Source organism: Artemia sp. Qi Xiang Cuo, chromosome 7 (genome assembly GCF_049724085.1).
Source record: "Artemia sp. Qi Xiang Cuo chromosome 7, ASM4972408v1, whole genome shotgun sequence".
In the NCBI taxonomy this organism is placed as follows: Eukaryota; Metazoa; Arthropoda; class Branchiopoda; order Anostraca; family Artemiidae; genus Artemia; species Artemia sp. Qi Xiang Cuo.
In genome coordinates, this window is record NC_142800.1 from 79,589,217 (window position 1) to 79,612,623 (window position 23,407).

At 35.2% G+C, this 23,407-nt stretch overlaps 1 protein-coding gene across 1 annotated transcript in view; it reads right to left on the bottom strand.

Annotated features, from left to right (window-relative positions):
- Positions 1-3,194: 3,194 nt before the first annotated feature.
- LOC148950736 (uncharacterized) overlaps positions 3,195-23,407 on the bottom strand; it is a 39,005-nt gene continuing 18,792 nt past the window's right edge. Inside the window, exon 2 of the mRNA XM_089092611.1 lies at positions 3,195-4,159. Coding sequence (XP_088948737.1) covers positions 3,304-4,159 — 856 coding nt within the window. The 3' untranslated portion in view covers positions 3,195-3,303. The remainder of the gene's footprint in view (positions 4,160-23,407) is intronic.

Here is a 23,407-nt window from a genome sequence, read left to right on the forward strand (position 1 = left end):
AATTAAACTATTCTCCTCCATATGGGCCTTTTTGTATGTATTTGTTGTTTGTAACTCTTTTGATAAAATATCCCAATAGAGTTTCTGACAAATTACGGCAAAATTATTGCTAGCCTTATCAACTGGTACAATTATAAATTCATTCTGTGTATTAGCAATTGCTTGTTTCATATTGGCATTATAAAATATTGAATTTTTCACAGAATCTGTTGGATTAATTCTATACATGCTATTTCTTACACTAGTCAAAATCAAATTTATCCAATTCTGAAATCTATCTTTAGTAATTTTCTCCTTCTTCCATCATTTATCAATAGATACATTTAAAATGTTATGTAGTCCCCTTAGAATATATGTTGGCAGTCTGCGGTAAAAGAGACGGAACTTATCCTCCATGTTCATTATATTTTGAAAATAACGGTGTTCTATAACATGCAAATCTCACGTTACAATATGCTCATAAGTTTGATCCACAATTCGGTAAAAAGTGCTCACAATTACAAACCGGTTTCCAATTACTCCCCCTGTCCAGTTTTTTAAGTATTGAATTATAGTTAAAAATCCTTTGACCAATTGTTTTTGAAAATTTATATGTTAAAATTGGACTACCATTATACACCAAATTACATGGAAGGGCATTCTTTACTCTCCGCTGGTTTAAGATTCTTGGCAAATTAATATCTTCTATTTGTTTAAAACAAAAATTAATAGACAAATATAATCTATTATCCTTATTTACAATTTTATCAGATTTATTATATTTTGAAATAAATTTTGATTTAGCTAAAATGCAAACTGCATCATAAATTAATTTATTTTTTGAGTTACATGTTGTTCTACTTTTTGCAATCCAGAATACTTTTATTAAATCACTCCTTGTTAACTTATTTAAAGATTTTATTAAACTAATCATTCTATTAGTATCAAATATGTTATCTAAATCGATTAAAATTGCATTTAAATCTAAATAAATTTTTTTTTTATTTTTTCTATGTCATCTTGATCGGTTTTTACGTTTCGTGGAGCAAATAAAAGAAGGGTGCTCAGTTAACCCATTGATACAATCAGCAACTACATTCGACAGATCTCCGTATTTTCCTACTCGATCGTTTAGCCCAAAAAGATACACGGTACCCAGGGCATGGATCCAACACTCTTCTTGTCTGCGTAATTAATTATTTTTTTCTTCTTTAGTAAAGTTTTCTAGGTCCAGATTTTCTAAAATTGTAATAGTTAGATTAGATACTGAGCAAGTACCATTATTACAATGTTGAACTAGATAATTGTTAGTTTTTTCCTTGCTAATTGTAGTTTTATGTCCCAAAAATCTCTTATATATGTTGTTAATTGTTTCCCCCACATATTGTAATTGACAATTTTTACATTCTAGTAAATAGATAATATTATTTGTTTTGCAATTTTCCTATCCAGTTCATAAAAATTTAAAATTTTTATTATATAAAGTGCTTTTAACATAATTTCGAGGGATGAAGTTATCTTGAAAAAGAAAACAACGACCATTACACTTACTAATATTCGGCAGATCCCTTTGAATATAATCCTTACCAATATTATTCAATATAAAATCAGAAATTAAATAAAGCCAAAACGACAAACAATAGAAAAATCCAAAACATCTCCAAAAGCCAAGCCAAAAGTCCACAAGTAATAAGGTTACTCTAACTAATCATACAAAAAAAAAAAAAAAAAAAAAAAAAAAATACACAAAAAAGAAAATTTTCTTATGCTACCCTTTTAAAATAAGTGATAAATTCGCCAAATAATCATAAATTTCAGGTAAAAACTGGACCAGGGTTAAGGTCCGGGAGGAATTTTTGATGATTCCTCCACCAGCACTAGATTCATATTATGTTCCCAAAAAAATACCTAAGTCAGCTAGAAACCTCCCCTCCAAAATTATTAATGATGGCTAGATTTTCAATCCTGTAAACTGACATGTAAACAAGCGAATTCCAATCACCCATAATCAGAGAAGAAATAGGTAAACTTTCGTCAATTTGGATTAGTTTTTGCCACAATGTCTTTTTTCCCATCAAGTGTTATTCAGTTTTACGGTATTTTTCCAGCTCAGCTTTATACTTGCGTTCAGTGCTCCGTTTCTACTCAAATACATTCCCTTATACAGATCTTCCACATGCAATCCAACTACTCAGCAAAATTTTTGCGCGTTGCTTTACTGTCTGAGGTTCAACAGACTCAGACCATCTCGGTTTTTGAATTCCAATCATGACACTTCTTATAGGGACTGGTGTTGATTCGGCAACTTGCATTGCAATCTGATGGAACAATCTCTGAAATATCTAAGTTACGCAAAAGCATAACTATTGTATTTTTCCTAATTTTTAAGTCATGTGGTGGTAATTCTGAACTTTCAGTTGAATTGAGTAATTTTGGTGTAAATTCAGTTCCTCTTTTTTCTTTATCTTTAGCAGAATCGTAACTTTTATACGATTTGTGTTCTCCTTGGAGGCAATCGTCAATTTTCGCAGTTATTTTACTAACTTCTTTGTTTACTGAAGCTAAGTTTACTCGATCCTTCATTAAATTGAGACTTTTTTTAGACAAAGATTCTTCAAAATATTCCTCGATCTTGCCAGTGCGAAATCTTGCCTGTGGAAATTATATCTTCCGATAATTTAATTTCGGTAAGAAGATTTTTAGGAAGAGGACTATTTATGGTTTTATTATCGCTTAAGTCAAAACTTAAAACGAACAGAAATTATTACGTATGTGAAGGGGTCTCTCCCTTCTCCATACCTCGCTTTACGTAATTATTTAAGTACTTTAAAAAGCTTATTATTCTAATTATACTGGCCCTTGTATTTCAGGAATCATTCTTAAAAGTTGGAACAAAAAGTCGAACTTTTTGTTGTCTTACTGAAAACATTAAACCTATTTTATTCTAATATCCAAGTCAAAACAGGGCCATGGGCGCTGTGCTTAAGGACACTCATGGGACATCCGTGTTACAAGCCTGACCTTCAGGGACTATCAATAGACTCAAAAAAAGGCAAAATATTACCGTGACCAACCTAAGGCCGTATCCAGGGGGGTTAGGGGGTTTGAAGTCCCCCCTCCCCGAACTATTGGTCCAACCCCTAAAAACAAATTTGTCTTGCAGCATAAATTTAACACTTTTTGGTCTTCACCTAGTTTCACCATAAACCTGAAAAAAAAGTTGATGATTTAATAATATTAAGTACGTAATAAAATTTGATAATTGTATCATTGTGCAAGAAAAGTAAGTTCTTTCCTTAGAAACCTTTGACAAGGTTCAGAAAGTTAAGCCGCTAAGGCTGGTACATCTTCTACAGGAATATCACCTTTCTTTGGTCTAGCTCCTTTCTTGTTAAACTTCTTCTTGTTTTGTGTTCTCTTCAGTTGGGCTTGGCTTCTCTGTTTGTTCTTGAATTTTGCTGCTTGTATTTGTTGTTTTCTGATTTCTTCGATTTGTTTTATATTCTTCTTAATTTGTTCTTGATCTCTTCTTATTTGTTCTTTTCTGCTTAATTTATTCGGAGTACACCTTTTGTTTTTGCGAATTCTATTAGATGGTCGGCCTCCTTTGTTTGCTCTTCGACCCTCTACATCATCAACTGCATCTTTTTCATCTTTTATTCTTGGCTCAACCGGCTGATCACCTTGCATTTCAGTTACATCATTTTCATCGGGCAGTTCTATATCACCTTCTCTCGGGCATCCCTTTGACACCTTATTTCTGTTTCTATTTCTGTTTCTGTTTCTGTTTTTGTTCCTGTTTCTATTTCTGTTTTTGTTTCTGTTTCTATTTCTATTTCTGTTTCTGTTTCTATTTCTGTTTCTATTTCCGTTTCTATTTCGTTGTTGGTTCTTTTTCTGTTGGGATTTTTTGTTAACGGCTGTTTTTGCTCTCCCTTCTACATCTTTATTATCTTCAGGTTCACTTACGGAGTCTGATACCAAAGACCTAGAATCTTCTCCAGATTCGTCACTTTCAACGGGATCAGCCGGATCAGCATCTTTATTTGCAACATTTTTTAGGGTTTCTGGATCTGCGGGTATTTCATTGAATTCATTTTTATTTGTTTCAATCTTGCTGTCATCAGCAACTTCCCCCACAGAATTGACATCAGAATTTGGCTCATCGACGGGTAAAAGCCTAAGAAAAAGTGATCTTTTAGTAAGGGGCAAATAAAATATATTACGACTTATGGGGCAGAATATTAAGCCGAAATATTCTTAGACACTTTTATGGCAAAACTGAAATGTGATTGCTATGTTACATAAGTTGCTATGATATTTCGGTTTCATTTAACTGATGCTAGAAATAATGATCAGTTCCAGATTTTAAATATGGTATACAGTTGGCTTTCGAATATACGAAGTTGCACCATATTTGTAAAGATCAAATTGTCTCATAATCACAATTGTGAGCCTCCAAATATTTGTATATATAAATCAAGGCCATATCCAGGAAATTATTTCGGGGGGGGGGGAGGTTCTCCTTGGGTTGGACCTAATCCATGTCTAAAAGTAAAAGAAGACAATAGATAGGAACATAAAATATTGTATATTGAAGTTAAGAAACGTAATAGTTACAAAATGAATTCAGAGAACAAAATGAATTCAACGTGTTTATTGAGTTGTGAACATGTCAATAATTGTAGCAGTGTCAATAGGAAGATCCCTGTGCACCAACAGTAACGCTAGACCTGTCAAACGTTCTTCACCGGTTGCATTTCGTAGCCATGTCTTAAGCCATCGCAAGATAGAGAAAGTCTTTTCCGGTGTAGCAGTTGGAACTGGCCAAGTAGCTACAATTGTAAGAAGGCGGCTGATGTTTGGAAAGAAATGAGTATTGCACGTATCAAGTGCGGCCGAAGCCGAGATTAGTCTTTTTTTGTTGTTAACGTTCTGCTTCTTCGCTTTTCAAAATTTCACTTCGTGGCTTACGGTATATGGCCCTGGTAAAATATCAGAGTAAATATCAGTATTCTCACTGATTTATGCGTCAGACAAGTTTCTTTTGTCTAAGTTCGTAGGTATGAAGCCGCTTAAAGTTTTCAAAATTGTACGATGCACCGTATATCTTTCCTTGAGTTTTGACGTGAAGTAGTCCATGAATGGAATGTATATGGAAGCTCTGTACGCTTCTTTCGGCGAACCGATGTCAAAGTGGTCGTTTCGAAAAAGACCAACGCTTAGAAACGTCAATTCTATCTTCAGATTAAATAAAAAAAACAAGTTTTTTTAACTGAAAGTAAGGAGCGCCATTAAAACTTAAAACGAACAGAAATTATTCCGTCTATGAAAGGGGTTGTCCCCTCCTCAACGCCTCGCTCTTTACGCTAAAATTTTTTATTATTTAAAAAAAATAGAGTTGTGAGAAAGTCAAACTTTAGCGTAAAGAGCAAGGCGTTGATGAGGGGACAAACCCTTTCATAGACGGAATAATTTCTGTTCGTTTTAAGTTTTAATGTCGCTCCTCACTTTCAGTTAAAAAACTTGTTTTTTTTTATTTAATTTTTGAACGTTTTTGAATAAATGCAGGTTTTGATCTTGGCTCACAGTACATGAATAATTAAAACAAAATTTTCATATTAATTTGCTTTTATTTGGTTAAATGGCTTTCTCAGAACTTGTTTCATTTTATTTACGAACGTTTTTATTAGTAATAAATATACGTAACTTACGAATGAACTTACGTAACGAACTTCTATATTCATATATTTTTAATACATACATTAGGGGGTTCGCCCCCTAGTCAATAACTTGCTCTTTAAGTGAAAGTTCGAATTTTGTTCCAATTCTTTAAAAATAACCTCTTAATCACAATGGCCGGTAATTATAATAGATAGCTCATATGAAAGTACTAAAAAATCTTTGGCTTTAAGAATGAGGTATTAACCAGGGGGTGAACCCAATCATATATGTAATATTTTCTATTCATTTAAAGTTTTGATGTTACTGCTGTTGCAGTTGAAAAACTAGTTTTTTTATATTTAATTTCTGATCTTTTTTTAAATAATGCTGGGAAGTCCGGCGTCCCATTCATAGCAATGTCCCTTCCCCCATGAAAACTTCATTCCTGGAAAGATCCTCCTACATACCCCCCGACCCCAGGCACGTACGCAGGAATTTGTTTCGGGGGTGGGGGGGCCCAATTTGTTTCGGGGGGGGGGGGCAAATCCTTCAAACCCATTATTCTGTGAGAAAAATCAGAAAATTATGGGAAAATGAAAATAATCGTGAGATTTCGAGGGGGCGGGCCCGGAGGCCCCCCCCTGCGTACGTCCCTGCCCGACCCTCCCCCCCCCCTACCAGGAAAAATCTCCCCTGAAAACGTCTGTACTGTATACTTCCCAATAACCAATACTATATGTTAACATTGGGTAAAGTTCATAACTTTCAGCCCTCCTCCCGGGAAATTCGGGGGATTAAGTCATCCTAAAAGACATACTCATAATATTTTCGAACATGCTGAACAAAATGGCTATCTCAAAATTTTGATCAGGTGACTTTGGGAAAACAATGAGCGTGCGAGGGGGTCTAGTTGCCCTCCATTTTTTTGTCACTTAAAAAGAGCACTAGAACTTTTAATTTCTACTCCAATGAGCCCTCCCACGACATTCTAGGACCACTGGGTCGATGCGAACAACCCTCGAGAAAAAAATAAAACTAAACACGCACGCACCGTAAAATTTCTTCTGGTAAATAATACAAAATTCCACATTTTTGTAGATAGGAGCTTGAAACCTCTACAGTAGGATTTTCTTATACTCGGAGTATGATGGTGTGATTTTCATTAAGGTTCTATAACTTTTAGGGGGTCTTTCCCCCTTTTTTCTAAAATCAGCCAAATTTTCTCAGGCGCGTAACTTTTGATGGGCAAGACTAAACTTGATGAAACTTATATATTTGAGATCAGCAATGAAATCTGATTCTTTTGATGTATCTATTTGTATCAAAATACCGTTTTCTAGAGTTTCGGTTACCATTGAGCCAGGTCCCAATAACCATTACTTTATGTTAACATTGGGTAAAGTTCATAACTTTCAGCCCTCCTCCTGGGGGCTTCGAGGGATTAAGTCATCATAAAAAACATTCTTATAATATTTTCGAACATGCTGAACAAAATGGCTATCTCAAAATTTTGATCAGGTGACTTTGGGAAAACAATGAGCGTGGGAGGGGGCCTAGTTGCCCTCCATTTTTTTGTCACTTAAAAAGAGCACTAGAACTTTTAATTTCTACTCCAATGAGCCCTCCCACGACATTCTAGGACCACTGGGTCGATACGATCACCCCTGGGGAAAAAAAGTAAAAATAAACACGCACCCGTGATCTTTCTTCTGGCAAAAAATGCAAAATTCCACGTTTTTATAGATAGGAGCTTGAAACTTCTACAGTAGGGTTTTCTGATACGCAGAATATGATGGTGTGATTTTCATTCAGGTTATATAACTGTTAAGGGGTCTTTACTCCCTTTTTTCGAAAATCAGCCAAATTTTCTCAGGCGCTTAACTTTTGATGGGCAGGATTAAACTTGATGAAACTTATATGTTTGAAATCAGCATTAAAATCTGATTCTTTTGATGTATCTATTTGTATCAAAATACCGTTTTCTAGAGTTTCAGTTACCATTGAGCCGTGTCCCAATAACCAATACTATATGCTAACATTGGGCAAAGTTCATAACTTTCAGCCCTCCTACTGGGAACTTCGAGGGAATAAGTCATCCTAAAAGACATAGTTATAATATTTTCGACCATGTTGAACAAAATGGCTATCTCAAAATTTTGATCAGATGACTTTGGAAAAAAAATGAGCGTGGGAGGGGGCCTAGTTGCGCTCCATTTTTTTTGGTCACTCAAAAATGGCACTAGAACTTTTAATTTCCATTACAATGAGCCCTCCCACGGTATTATAGGACCACTGGGTATATACGATCACCCCTGAAAAAAAAAAAAAAAAAAAAAAAAAAAAAAAAAAAAACACGCATCCGTGATCTTTCTTCTGGCAAAAAATGGAAAATTCCACATTTTTGTAGATAGGAGCTTGAAACCTCTACAGTAGGGTACTCTGATACGCTGAATATGATGGTGCGATTTTCATTAAGGTTCTATAATTTTTAGGGGGTCTTTCCCCCTTTTTTCGAAAATCAGCCAAATTTTCTCAGGCGCGGAACTTTTTATAGGTAAAATTAAACTTGATGAAACTTATATATTTGAAATCAGAATAAAAATTTGATTCTTTTGATGTATCTATTGGTATCAAAATTCCGTTTTTCAGAGTTTCGGTTACTATTGAGCCGGGTCGCTCCTTACTTACAGTTCGTTACCACGAACTGTTTACCACGATATCTGTCAAAATGTTCAATTTTTGAATAAAACAAGTCGAACGAAGAATCTGCGTCTTCACGTAGGCCAACGACTGTCTGCATCACGGTTTCAACGTGGTCGCATGCTAGCGCCAAGTCATAGTCAACAGCTTGAAGAACTTTACACAGCGGCAACGTAAGACCAAAGAGTTCTTTTGCTATGAATAAACTGGTCAAAAACTGTCCTTGCTCTATTGAGCTTGCTAACTGATGGGTCTTTGCGGAAGTCTAAGCATTCGCGTTTCCTTCTTGAAGTTCTTCCAGTGCTTCTAAAATTGGCTTATAGAGCTCCAAAAGGCGGTTAACGGCATCGTGCCTCTCCACCAACTGTGTTTACAAAGAGAAATGAGTAGTTTTTCTAGATTCTGGCATGCATTGTTGAATTCTGTCTTTGAGTACCTGGGTAAAGGACGGGGATGAGCCAAAAAAGCTGCAGATCAGAGATACTGTCCCAAAACACGTTTTCATGACTGAAATGGAGCAAGCTGAAGCGATCGCTAGGTTTTGTGTATGTGCTCCACAGTGGACATAAATTGCTCGTGGGTACTGCTGTCTAATCCAAGCTTGGGTGCCTCTTAGCGCCCACTCATAGCAGCTGCTCCGTCATATCCCTGTCCTAGACGCTTGCTCAAATCCAAACCATGGTTTTCCAAGGTTTTCTAATATTGTGGTGGCCAGACCTTGTCCGGTTAAATCTGATTCAGAAACAAACCCAAGAAAATTTTCACGCAAAGCTCTATTTGAAACGTACCGAACAAAATGGACAGCTGCTATGTGTTTCTTATGTCAGATGTTTTATCCGCTAAAACCGAATAACAGACACTTTCGTTTACCCTTTTAACAATATCAGCTTGAATCATCTTTCCACAAACACCAATAACCTCATTTTGCACAATTGGGGACAGATACATCCCATTTCCCACACTTTTTTCAATAAACTTTTTCAGCTCGTCATCACCACATCGCATTCTCCGTCTCAAAAGATCCCGGAAACTTCCATCGTTTAAAGCTTGTTCTTTTTCTTCGGGACGCAAGGGACCGTGATCATTCGTGCCACAAAGGGCTAGCTGCTGTCGACCACAAAGAAACAATAGTTTCTTCAACCGGTTTGAGTCTCATGCGATTTTCTTTTGCTTGAGCTTTTCGAGCATCATCTAACTTTAAGAGAATATTGTCTTGTTTGCCTTTCTGTATGGATACAAAGGCCTCCGTTAGTACATCATTTCCTATATGGAAATTGAATTTACTGTGACAAGTGAAAACTTCAATCGCGTCTTTCCACGCTGTAAATGGTTTTAGGACCAGAGCTCCAAGCCTTTGGTGATTTCCTTTAGCGGAGCTTTCAGCTGCAAAGATTACACAGTATTTGCAGGAAGCACCTTAAAATTTATCCGAGTACACAAGCTACAGAAAACAAGCCATCCAGCTTCGCTGAAAGCTTAAATTACGCTTGCCTGATTCTGGAAACGAGTAGCTGTCGTCTGGCAGCCATGGAGATTCAAGTAACTGCAACTTCGCAGTAACGTCTAAATCAAAGGCTTTACTCACAGCTTCTAAAATTTCGTTATGTGGGATGTGAAGATGGTTGCTGCCTTGGGAAGTCCCCTGCGTTGACGAGTTGTCATCCCTGGAGAAAACTTTCGAAGCTAGAGCTGGTGTAAGGCGTTTCCGAAGATACACCTAAGAGTCCTAAGACAACGATCCCCGTTTCACTAACAGTTTTTTAAGATAAAACTCTCAGGCGCTCAGTGCAACTAACTTGATATCTCTGAAACTAACATTTTTATCGCGGATAATAAAGCACCTTCTTTATACCAGACAATTAGTTGTGGCTTGGTTGGAAAATAAATTGTAGCTATATTTTATTTAAGTATTTCTTTGGTATGTTTTGGTAATTTTATTTGGTATTTATTTGGTATAAAAAAGGGGGGGTCAGTTTTTATATATATGTTGGAAAGCTAATTTGTTGTTTTTTCACCTTTTTTCAGTGGAATAATCCACATTTTCAATAACAATATTGTAAACATTACATTTGATTTCTAGATGGAGCACCCCTATCCTTACCCAAAAGGGCTGCCTGTGGTTATTCTATTTTTTTTCACCCTCATATCTACATAAAATAAAACACTTTTCCATTAAAGAATGCATTTTCAAAATCTACCTTCATTGGAAAACAAAAGATTACCCTATTCCCCTTGAGTATTGATAAATATATTGTTCTACCATTCTCTTTATTGTCAAACAGTTCGTGGTAACGAACTGTAAGTAAGGAGCGACCCGGCTCAATGGTAACCGAAATCCTAAAAAAAGGTATTTTGATATAAATAGGTGCATTAAAAGAATCAGATTTTAATGCTGATTTCAAATTTATAATTTTCATTAAGTTTAGTCCTGCCCATCTAAAGTTACCTGCCTGAGAAAATTTGCCTGATTTTCAAAAAAAGGGGGAAACACCCCCTAAAAGTTATAGAACCTTAATGAAAATCACACCATCAGATTCAGCGTATCAGAGAACCCTACTGTAGAGGTTTCCAAGCTCCTATCGACAAAAATGTGAAATTTTGCATTTTTTGCCAAAAGAAAGATCACGGATGGTGTTTATTTGTTTGTTTGTTTTTGTTTTTTTTCTTTTTCCCAGGGGTGATCGTATCGACCCAGTGGTCCTAGAATATCGTGGGAGGGCTCATTGGAATGGAAATTAAAAGTTCCCATGCTCATTTTTTCTCAAAGTCACCCAAATAAAATTTTGAGATAGCCATTTTGTTTAGCATAGTCAGAAATCTAATAGATATGTCTTTTAGGATGCCTTAATCCCCCACAGTTCCCAGGGGAAGGGCTGCAAGTTATGAACTTTGCCCATTGCTTACATATTGTATTGGTTACTGGGACGTATACAGACATTTTCAGGAAGGATTTTTTCTGGTGGGGGGGGGGGGACGGGCGGAGGGGGTTACTCGGGAGAATCTTGCCGTGGAGGATGTTTCTTTGGGGTAAGGGACATTTCTATGAAGGGGGCGCCGGATTTCCAAGCATTATTTAAAAAACGATCAGAAATTAAATTTTTCAACTGAAAGTAAGAAGCAACATTAGAACTTAAAACGAACATAAATTATTACGTATATGAGGGGGTTCTCCCCCAAGTCAATACCTCGCACTTTACGCTACAGTTTTTTTTTAGGGCTTTCAAAAGACCTATCTATTCTAATTAAACGGCCTGTGTGATTCAGGAGTTTGTGAATTGATTTTTGTTAACTTTTAAAGTAAAGAGCGGGGTATTTAATAAAGGGAGAACCCCCTCATATACGTAATAACAAATACGTAATAAAAAAAACAATCTATACGGCTAAAAAGTGATCGAAACTTTTTAAAACAGAATTTTGATGTCAATAAATATATCAAAAGAATGGGATTATAATGCTGATTCTAAATATATAAACTTTTTTTAAGTTTAGTATTACTCATCAAAGGCTACGAGCCTGAGAAAATTTACCTGATTTTTTAAAGAGGGGGAACCATCCCCTACAACTGAAAGAATTTTAATGAAAATCACACCGTCAGATTCAGCGTATCAAAAAACCCTATTACATAAGTACTAAAAGATTTTTTAGTACTTTCATAAGAGCTATTTATTCTAATTAACGGCCTTTGTGATTAAGGGGTCATTTTTAAGGAATTGGAACAAAATTCGAACTTTAGCTTAAAGAGCAAGGTATTGACTAGGGTTACGTAAGTTAATTTGTAAATTACGTCAGAATCCAATTTAGAGACAGCCATTTAGCAAAAGAAAAGTAAAATTTTTATGCAAATTTTGTTTACTTATTCAATGACGGTGAGCCAAAATAAAAGCTGCATTAACTAAAAAACGATCAGAAATTAAATTAAAAAAAAACAAGTTTTTTAAACTGAAAGTAAGGAGCGAAATTAAAACTTAAAATAAACAGAAATTATTCCTTATATGAAAGGGGCTGTCCCCTCCTCAGTGCCTCACTCTTTACGCTAAAGTTTGACTTTATCACAACTCTATTTTTTTTAAACAATAAAAAACTTTAGCGTAAAGAGCAAGGCGCTGAGGAGGGGACAGCCCCTTTCATATACGGAATAATTTCTGTTCGTTTTAAGTTTTAATGTCGCTCCTTACTTTCAGTTTAAAAACTTGTTTTTTTTATTTAATTGCTAATAGGTTCAATTCGACTGTCATCTTGAGAAACATGTCCTGTACTAGCCTAATTACAGTTACAGAATAGGTAAAGACAACTCTTATTCGTCTTTAGGGTGGACTCAGCCAACCACGTGCTCAGGGGTTGGACACAGCCAACCACCCTCTTGGTTCATCCCAGTGAGAGCAATTTGTCGTCATAAATTCAAAATGTGGTCTCAGCTTTGACAAGCAATAGAAAAGGATAAATTATATTTAATATTTGTGATTTATAGAACAAATATCAAGCAATAAAAGTTAAATTTTTTAAATCAGTAGACAATCAGCTTTCTGTTAATATGTAAAAAAACCTGAAACACTGAAAGGATATATACATCAAAATACGACAATTAGTATTTCCGAAAAGAGGTTCTTAGAGGTAAGTCAATAAACTAATAATTTCAAACGATCAATCTAGAATAATTTTATTAATAACTATATTCATGGATAGCTTAGATTTTTAGCTATTCATTGATATATACAATTCTTCTCAATTCCTCTTTGGTAACAAGATGTGAGGGTTTAATTTTCACATATCGGATACTGGTCTTTTACCCTAACGTACCTGTTCTGAGATTCACGTTCTAGCTCTGCTTGCCGGGTATCCATGCTTTCTATTGCAGGCCTTTTCTCTTGAAAGTATCGAAATAAATCGTTATCCGCTTGTCGCTTCCTGATTGCTTCAGTGTTAGTTACAAACTGACCTTGGATTGGATTGCAGCAGCTAAGAGAAGGCTGAGCTGAGGAAGAGGATATGCTGCCTAATCCTAATAATTGACTTTATTTTTCACTCAACGGCAACTAGTTAAAGTTAAGCCGGTAATTATGGTGACCTTGTGATTTAGTAAGCTTATAATATTCGAGTTTCATAAAGAGGTAAAATTGTTGAAAAAGCAATTTTCTTAGACATTCGGGAAGGGGGCGGGGGCAAACCCCCTAACCCTCTGGATACGGCCTTGATATCTATGGTTGTTTCATATCATATTGAATTTAAACACTTGCGGTGAGACATGTTTAGTAAAGGTTAGACCAAAAGAGAAAAGAGGAGATTATTTTCGTTTATAATTTTGGGGTAAAATATGTATTTTATTTTGCATGATTTCACCTGCAACATAATTTCAAAGGGTAATCACGTTACTTCGTTTTATTTCATAGGCTGCGCGCCAGCGCTGCCAAAGTAAAGAACGATGTGGGCACAATATGTTTTTTTTCTCCGTACCCGGGCAATTCGTATCGAAGGAGTTGTCTTAGAAATTTTGAGAAGGGCTCATACGATTGGAAATTAGAGCGGCTAGTGCCCTTTTTAATAGTCGAAAGTGATTAGAGGGCAACTAGCCCCTCCCACGCCCATCATTCCCCCAAACACATCCAATCAAAATTTTGAGATAGTCATTTTGTTCAGCGTATTTGATTTCCAAATAGAAAATATGTTTTTGAGGAAGACACTCCCCCAAAACCCTCGGAGCAAGGGTTTTAAATTATGTCCTGGGGGCATTTAAGGTTTTTATAGAAGGAGTTGTCGTAAAAACTTCAAAACAGGCTCATTCGATTGGAAATTCAAAGGTCTAGTACCATTTTTAATAGTCGAAAGTGATTGGAGGGGAACTAGCCACCCCACGCCCATCATTTCCCCGAATATATCCACTAAAAATTTTGAGACGGACATTTTGTTCAGCTTATTTGAGTTCCAGATAGAAAATATCTTTTTGAGCAGAACACTCCCCAACAGCCCTCTGGGCAAGGGTTTCAAGTTATGCCCTGGGGGCATATAAGGTTTTTATAGAAGGTGTTGTCATAGAAACTTCAAAAGAAGCTCATTCGATTGGAAATTCAAAGGGCTAGTGCTCTTTTTAATATTCGAAAGTGATTGGAGGGCACCTAGTCCCCCCCCCTCCCGCCACGCCCATCTTTCCCCCAAACACATCCAATAAAAATTTTGAGATAGCCATTTTGTTCAGCGTAGTTGATTTCCAGATAGAAAATATATTTTTGAGGAGGACTTGTATTTTTGGCCAAAAATACGAATACCATTTCCCCAAACACATCCAATCAAAATTTTTAGATAGCCATTTTATTCAACGTAGTTGAAAGTTTTGGAAATTAGGTGTTTAAGGAGGGTATCAAAGACGTTGTCGTAAAAACTTCGAAAAGGGCTCATTCAATTGGAAATTGAAAGGGCTAGTGCCTTTTTTAATAGTTGAAAGTGATGGGATAGCGACTATCCAATCAAATTTTTGAGATATCCATTTTGTTCAACGTAGTTGAATGTTTTGGAAATTAGGTCTTTTAGGAGTATAACCCCCTCAGAGCCCTTAGTGAAAGGGTTGTAAGTTATGTATATTTTTTTTTTAGTAAAGTGCAAATTTTGTTCTGGCCTTGGGAAGGCATAGGGGTTTTGCGCCCAACTTATGTTAATTTCTGCTCGTTTTCAGTTTGACTCGGTTAATTATTGTAATTTCTGTTCGTTTTGGGTTTCATTTATTTATCGATGCTGATTTATGGTAGTTTCCCCCTTGGTAGATTATTTGACTTTATTTTTGCTCATTTTTTGTTTAATGGGGTTCTTTACTTTTCATTGAAAAACTTATTTTGTGGAAAAAGGTTTTTTAAATTAATATGCAGAAAGAATTAACCACTTTATTTGAAAACCTAACTGGTTTTAAAATCCTCCGCGTGAAATTCAAAGCCATTGAAAAGCAGGAGAAGGGAAATTCCTTCTGATTGCTTCTCGTGTGTGAAAATTCAAGCCAGTAAAACTATGACAAATTTGAATGACAATATTTCTTACAAGCAGTCACTCTGTTTACCCATGATCAAGATAAAACAAGAATTAATTATCTAATCCATGTTTGAAATTTGTTATATGCTTGGTTTTTGAATGAACACCATTGTACCGTAATTGAAGGGCCCAAAATTTTGGACCCATGTAATTTTAAGGAGTTAGAAGAAAGTTAAAACATGTGTAGAATATTGAATATTAAAATATTTTTAATTATTCATGGATGCTTCATATCCTAGAGGCCAGTAAAGAGTACCTCCAAAATGAAAAACTTAAGAGTACTTTCTGACAATCCCATGGTATAATGCTATGCTTTAAGCTTAATGGTTTATATTAGTGACGACTTTTCGAGAACCAATTAGGTTATTCATCATTTTTCTTATGAAAAAAAAAGAAGAAAAAGTAATAAATAAAAATTAAATCAAATAGCCAAGATAAACCAGGGTACTGTCAGCCAGCGGAAAAATATGAGGTGAATATAAAAAGATATTTAGACAAAGACCTCCGCCAGGCGCCAGATCGTCCTCAGTGAAATAAAAAAAAAAAAAACGAAAAAAATTTCACCAGTTAATAAAAATTTGGAGGGGTACACTTTTTCAGGGATGATCATTATTTTCAAAGCATTGTCACATTTATGTTCTGTATATAAGGCATTGTCACATTATTCTGTATATGAGGGCGCTATCCCCTCCTCGACCCTTGCTCGCTAATGTTTTAGTGCTTAAGAAACACCTTCTTACTCATATTGTTTCAGCAGTCTCTTTAAAGATTTGCTAAAAATACAAACTTTAGCGTCAAGAGCAAGAGGTAGAAAACGGGGCCTCCCCCTTCGCCTACTGAATATCCTTATTAAGTTTCAATGTTGCTCCTTATTTTTAGTTGGAAAAAAATTGTTTTTATTCAAGTTCTTATGGTTTTCATACCAATACTGGGAAATCTCCCTCCCCCTCCGTAAGAAATTCTACCTAGTAAATTTCCTCTCCCAAAAAATGCTTCTCAAGAAAAATCTTTCCTGCAAAAAATTCCCTCCCCATAGAGAAAGATCCGTACATTTACAAATAAGATAGCTTACAGCCTTTTTTTCAGGGACTATGGGGGTCAAGCCATCCTCAGAGGCGTAGTCATCGGATTACTTATATAAGTGGAAGAGATAACTATCTCAGAATTTTGATCAGCTTTCTTTGGGTGAAAATCGACGCGAGTGGGGGTTTAGTTGCTCTCTAATCTTTTTGTCACATGAAAGGGGCACAGAAACTTTAAAATTTCGTTAGAATGAACCCAATCCCATTCCTCCAGGACCATTAGCTTGATACGAATACCCCTGGGAGCGAAAAAATTGCCAAATTCCAAATTTTGGTAGATAAGATCTTGAAAGCTATACAGTAGGAATCTCCCATGGTTCTTCTATTTTTTTTTATCTGGCAAGTTCTCTCAGGCTTATCACTTTGATGAGTAACATTTAGCTTAATAATACATTTTGTTATATTTGAAATCAGCAAAAGAAGAAAATTTTTGATGTATTAATTTTTATCAAAAATTATTTTTTAGAGTTTCGGTTACCGTTGGGTCGAGACACTTCTTACTTACTTTTTTTTACCATGAACTCTTTGACTTAATAGCTTGTGCTAATTTACTTTGCATCCAGACAGTGAGTATTTTTAAAGTAATCACTGACATGTTTTTTTTTTACAATTTTACAAATTTATAAAATGTCCTTATGGCGATTTTTCATGTTCCCTTGACAATGTCCCCCTTAAGTATACAAACAATCTTTTGTAGATTCATCAGAAGGGTAAAACTGAACAGGGATATTTTTTATCTGAATACTGCTACAATTTGTCTAAATGCTGATTAACAAGCTGCTCTACTAGAGGATCTAGATCTTTTCCCAGTTCAAAAACCCTTTGAGCTTTATAATACATTTTTACTCCCCTCACCTACCGTTAAGAAAATGGTAAAATATTTTCTCAAATTCAGCTTCACAATTGTGCCAGTTTTTGTGTTTTCCCCGAAAACTTTTTACTTCATTTTGTAATCAGTTTTGGATATTCTTTCTCGTACCCTTTCGGTAGCCTTGTTCCAGGTTTAAACAAAATCATGTTTGCAGCAAAAGCTACAGTCTAGTAGAAAGCAACCAAATGAGAAACGCTGATCAACAAGCGCTGATTCCTATAAAAAAGTTATTATTTAGATTAAACCGATTAGTAATGTGTAACTATGAAACCAATTTTTTTTGAATTTAGAAAAGAGCCTAAGACACCTTGAACGTCACAGACCAGAATTAAAAGTACACCATTAATGTAATCATCGCCCAAAATCTTCCTGATTTTGAGATTTATAGCCCCTATTTGGAAAAACAAGTCCGAAATATTTCAATTCCTGCTTTGGACTCTTATCGAAAAAAAAATTAGAAGGATTTTCCTGCTGACAAACTCATTATGGACTTCAAGAACCAACAATCTCTATAAAAAAAATTCTGAGGTACATAGGCCTACACCATAGATCTACTATTAAGAACACAAGGTTTTGTGAAAGAAATTGACCCGCCTCAAATTTGGAATGTTCTTGTTCCCCGTATAACCTAGGAGTTGATGATATAGCCTACATTCTTGCAGATTACTAGCAACTTCCTGAGTTAAGGGGACGTTTTTTGGACGTATTGACATTTGTGTTAATGAGATCTTACCGGTGACTGTAAAAAGAACAACTGCTCTTGTTTGTAAACATTATGATAGAAAGGATACTAAATACTATTTTTGGGTATGTGAAATTTCTCTTTGACTCTTCAAAAAGTTAATATAAATTCAGAAATACCTAAGACGAATCTAAGGTGAGTAAGACGTGTTTAAACAGAGAAGTTGCACTATTAAACTGATTAAATAAAAAAAACAAGTTTTTTTAACTGAAAGTAAGGAACGACATTAAAACTTAAAACGAACAGAAATTATTCCGTATATGAAAGGGGCTGTCCCCTCCTCAGCGCCTCGCTCTTTACGCTAAAGTTTTTTATTGTTTAAGAAAATAAAGCTGTGAGAAACAGTCAAACTTTAGCGTAAGAAATACGGCACTGAGGAAAGGGCAATTCACTTCATATAAAGAAGATTTTCTGTTTGATCTAAGTTTAAATATTGCTCATTACTTTAAGGTAGAGAAACTTGTTTTTTTTTATTTATTTTCTGAATATTCTTGAATAGATGATGGTTTTTATTTGGTATCAACGTACATGAATTATTAAAACAAAATTTGCATATTATATTTGGTTAAATGGCTTTCTCGAAACTTGTTTAATTTTATTTACGAACGTTCTTATTAGTAATAAATATACGTAACTTAGAATTAACTTACGTAACGAACTTCTATATTCATAAATTTTTAACACGTATATTAGGGGGTTCGCCCCCTAGTCAATACCCTGCTCTTTAAACTATAGTTCGAATTTTTTTTCCAGTTCTTTAAAAATGACCTCTTAATCACAATCAGTTGATCAGTTTAAAAACTTGTTTTTTTTTATTTAATTCCTGATCTTTTTCTTTAATAATGCTGGGAAATCCGGCGCCCCCTTCATAGCAATGTCCCTTCCCCCATGAAAACTTCCTTCATGGAAAGATCCTTCCATATAGCCCCAGACCCGCTCCGTCCCCCACCTACCAGAAAAAATCTCCTCTGAAAAAGTTTGTATACTTCCCAATAACCAATACTATATGTTAACATTGAGTAAAGTTCATAACTTTCAGCCCTCCCCCTGGGAACTTTGGGGGATCAAGTCATCCTAAAAGACATTTTTATCATATTTTCGACCCTGCTGAACAAAATGGCTATCTCAAAATTTTGATCGGGTGACTTTTGGAAAAAAATGAGCGTGGGAGGGGGCCTAGTTGCCCTCCATTTTTTTTGGTCACTTAAAAAGGTCACTAGAACTTTTAATTTCCGTTCCAATGAGCCCTCCCACGATATTCTAGGACCACTGGGTCGATACGATCACCCCTGGGAAAAAAAAACAAAAAAACAAACAAACAAACAAATAAACCCGCATCCGTGATCTTTCTTCTAGCAAAAAATGGAAAATTTCACATTTTTGTAGATAGGAGATTGAAAACTCTACAGTAGGGTTCTCTAATACGCTGAATATGATGGTGTGATGTTCATAAAGGTTCTATAACTCTTAGGGTGTGTTTCTCTCTTTTTTCGAAAATCAGCCAAATTTTTTCAGGCACGTAACTTTTGATGGGTAGGATTAAACTTGATGAAACTTATATATTTTAAATCAGCATTAAAATCTGATTCTTTTGATGTATCTATTGGTATCAAAATCCCGTTTTTTAGAGTTTCGGTTACCATACTTACAGTTCAGAGTTTCTACTTACATACTTACAGAGTTTCGGTTCCTTACTTACAGTTCGTTAACGAACTGTTTGATAGTTGAAAAATTGCTTCAACTATCTACAAAACAACCAGAGTAAGACCTACGGATCTTCTGGTTATCGAAACAACGGTTGTGGATGATTCCAGAAAATTGATTATATCTTCCAACTATGTATATTGGATGGAACTACAAAACCTAAAATAAAACTAAATAACTACTTTCTTTCTATAAAAAAGAAAAAAGTTTAAAAAAAAACTGTGAACCAGAAACCACCCCAATTTTTTACTTACGTTGTAACGTAAGCTAAATGATGTGATTATACAAAAAAGAATAAAAAAAAAATACAAAATGTGGTTATACAAAAATTTTTCAATTAGTGTTCTAAACTAGATCAATTAATGCAAATTCATTATAAAATACTAACCAAATTAATTATCTAACAAACCATAAATACAAACAATCGGCAAAATCTTCTTATTAAAAAGATTTACACTTGAAAACGAATAACACGCTGGATTTACCCATAGGAGAAGAGTTGCAGAGTTTAGATCAAGGGAGCTACCTGAAAATTTTTAGGGAAATCTGATTCTTCAAAGGCTTATTTTGGGTCAATTTTTGTCCTGGGCTGGTCAGAAGTGAATGTAGGAATATTATCTTTTTTTTGGGAGGGGGGGGGGTGTTGGGGAAATTATCATACAAGTGAATTTTAAAGTTCAATTATTCTAGAAAAAAGTGACTAAATTTTCAAATTCCGTCTAAAAATTTTATTTACCATCCAAAATTTCATTTATGAGCAGAAAAACTGAAAAGACCAATCAACTTAAAATGGTTAATCACACAGTTCAACTGCCAGAAATCGGTTTTTTATGGGGTTAGAAAGCCTCGTCTTGGTTCGGCATGGGCACGATGGTAGAATGTGCGTTCTGGACAACGTTGCAGCCATAGGACAAGGTGACCCTCTTAGGCACTCTTGGGAGCAATGAACGCTTAATGAAGGGAGTGGTTGACGAGTCTTCTTATTATAGAGACGTACAGGGGGACGATCTGCAGTTAGGAACAGGGAGGCAAGATGTAGTGAGGTTGATGTCCCCATCTGAATTTCTATCCTATAATACGTAAAGAGCAACGACATGCAGTGAGGTAGAGGAGAGTTGGAAAGATTTTCCCGTCTAAAAGTATGTCTTATAAAAAGCACAGGGCGGCGACATGTAATCAGGAACAAGGTTACGATATGTAGTCAGGGTGGTGTGCCCGTCTTAATGTCTGTTCCATAAAAGGTAAAGAGCAATGATATGCAATCATGAGTAGGGTGACGTTTTTTTGTATAATAAGAATGAATGAAGCCCAATATATCAACTCCCTGTACGTTCTCTCTTTTAAGAAGGTTCTCACTCGTTTAGGACTGTGTTTGTTTTATATCATATCCTGTCTAATTACTTTAGATTGAGGGTTGTCTGTATGTAACTAGAATGGGCGTCGCCCGATATGTCGTCGCACTGTACATTCTCTCTTCGAAGAAGCTCCTTGCTTGCTTAGGATGTATTTTTTTATCATAATGTCTAATGAATGATGATTATCATGTCTAATGAATTTAGATTGGGCTAAGTCTTTGTTTAATAAGAATGGGCATAAGATGTGTTGTAGCCCTTTACGTTTTCTCTTTAAAGGGCAGTGATTATCCTTATTATAAGGATGTACAGGACAACGACATCAAGTGGATAGAGCCTTTAATTGAGATGGGATTGCAGAAAAGGATGGAGGGTTAACTTAGAAAATTTTCAACTTTTTATTTTCATGTCTTAAAGTAGGTAAATAGACAGTTGGAATATAAATCTACTTGTTGGAATCTTCCACGACCGTTGCTTCAATGAACCAAAGATCCACTGGTCTTGTTCAGGTTGTTTCGAAGATAGTTGAAGCAATTCATTAACTATCAGTTCAATAGTGCATCTTCTCTGTTTAAATACGTCTTAAACACCATAGATTCGTCTTAGGTATCTTTGACTTTACATTAAATTTTTGAGGAGTCAAGAGAAACTTCACTGGCCAAAACATCAGTATTTAGTATTCTTCTTTTCACCATGTTTACAGACAAGAGCAATTATCCTTTTTACAGTCGCCCGTAGAAACTTATAAGCACAAATTTAACACGCCCAAAAAATTGTCCCCTCAACTGAAGAAGTTGCTAGCAATTCGTAAAAATATGGGCTATATCATCAACTCTTAAGTTATACGTGGAACAATAGCAATCTGAATCTGTGGCCGGCAAATTTCTATTAGATAGATAGATAGATAGATAGGTTTTATTTTCCATATATCAGTAAAATAATTACATAACAATTTACAAATCCCCACAAAGGCTCCATGGCCTGTAGGAGGGGGATTATGAAAAACTCACATTAACATTAAACATTTAAACGCTTAAAATTTAAACAATATAGACATAACATTAATATTTAAACATATAAACATAAACATTTAAACTCTTGACATGTAAAGCATTTGCTTAAAAAAAACAAAAAAAAAACAAAAAAAAACAAGGACGGTTTGTAAAAAAATTACAAGACCTTTTGTTCTTAATGGTATATATAGAGTGCATCTACCTCAGAATTTTTCTTTATAGGGAATGTGTTTTTGCTCTTGAAGTCCAAGATGGCCAGCCATTTTTTTTTTTACGGTGTCAGTCCAAAGGGAGGCATTTAAATATTTCGAAAAATGTGTGACCATACAATCGCCACGTCGTATTATGCTGTTTTAAAACAGGATCCCATCTCCCTTTATCTCCAGGTGCAGTTTTTTTCTACCTTTTCCTATTTTTTTATACAATTTACCCATTCACATGATTTTCCATCCATTAATTTACCATACAACAATTTCAAAATCCACATTCTAACTACCCACGGCGGCAAGGGGCTGCTCCCATTCATTAGGCCTATAACATATAACATGAAAATACAAAATTCACAATAAATGATCATTTTCGAATTTAAAATACTTTCACTTTTCTTCAAACACTTTAAAACACTTTTCACTACATTTACATAAATAAAAAAAAATAAAACACAACACCAATTTTTTTATATATCACATTTCATCACTTTCTACTCTCGCTGGGCAATGGGATATTGGGTAGTTACAATAATCCCCCCCAAAAATTCCAGAAATTAAACATTTCATAATTCAGGTGAATCGTATCCCCCTCAATATATAAAAAAAATTTTACTAATTCAAATTAAATTTCAAACAATCATTAAAAAGATACTTCAAACCTAAACTCTATAGTCTCAAAACTGAAACAAATTCTTATAAGGGAGAGCGTCCATATTTGGGACACTCCGTACTTGGGACAGACCTAAACAGACACCCATCTTACAGAAGACAGATGACATCTACAAAAGTTAAAATACAAAGTCACCATTTTGTCTTAAACGCGAAGGATCCTGAATCTCAGATACACTCTCAAAAATAAGTTCTGTGAACTGTTTAGGGGGATTTAAGTCTTGAAGTGATCACTTATTTTCTCTTCCTTTCATTAGTTCCTTGTGAAACATATTTGGTGGGTCTTAAGAGTTCTTGTTACCATTTTGGATTAAAATTGAATTATTTCAGTGACAATGGTTGGTTCGATACTTGGGACTGTCCGAAGTATTGGTACTTTGGACATGCAACATGTATGGCAAATAGAGACAA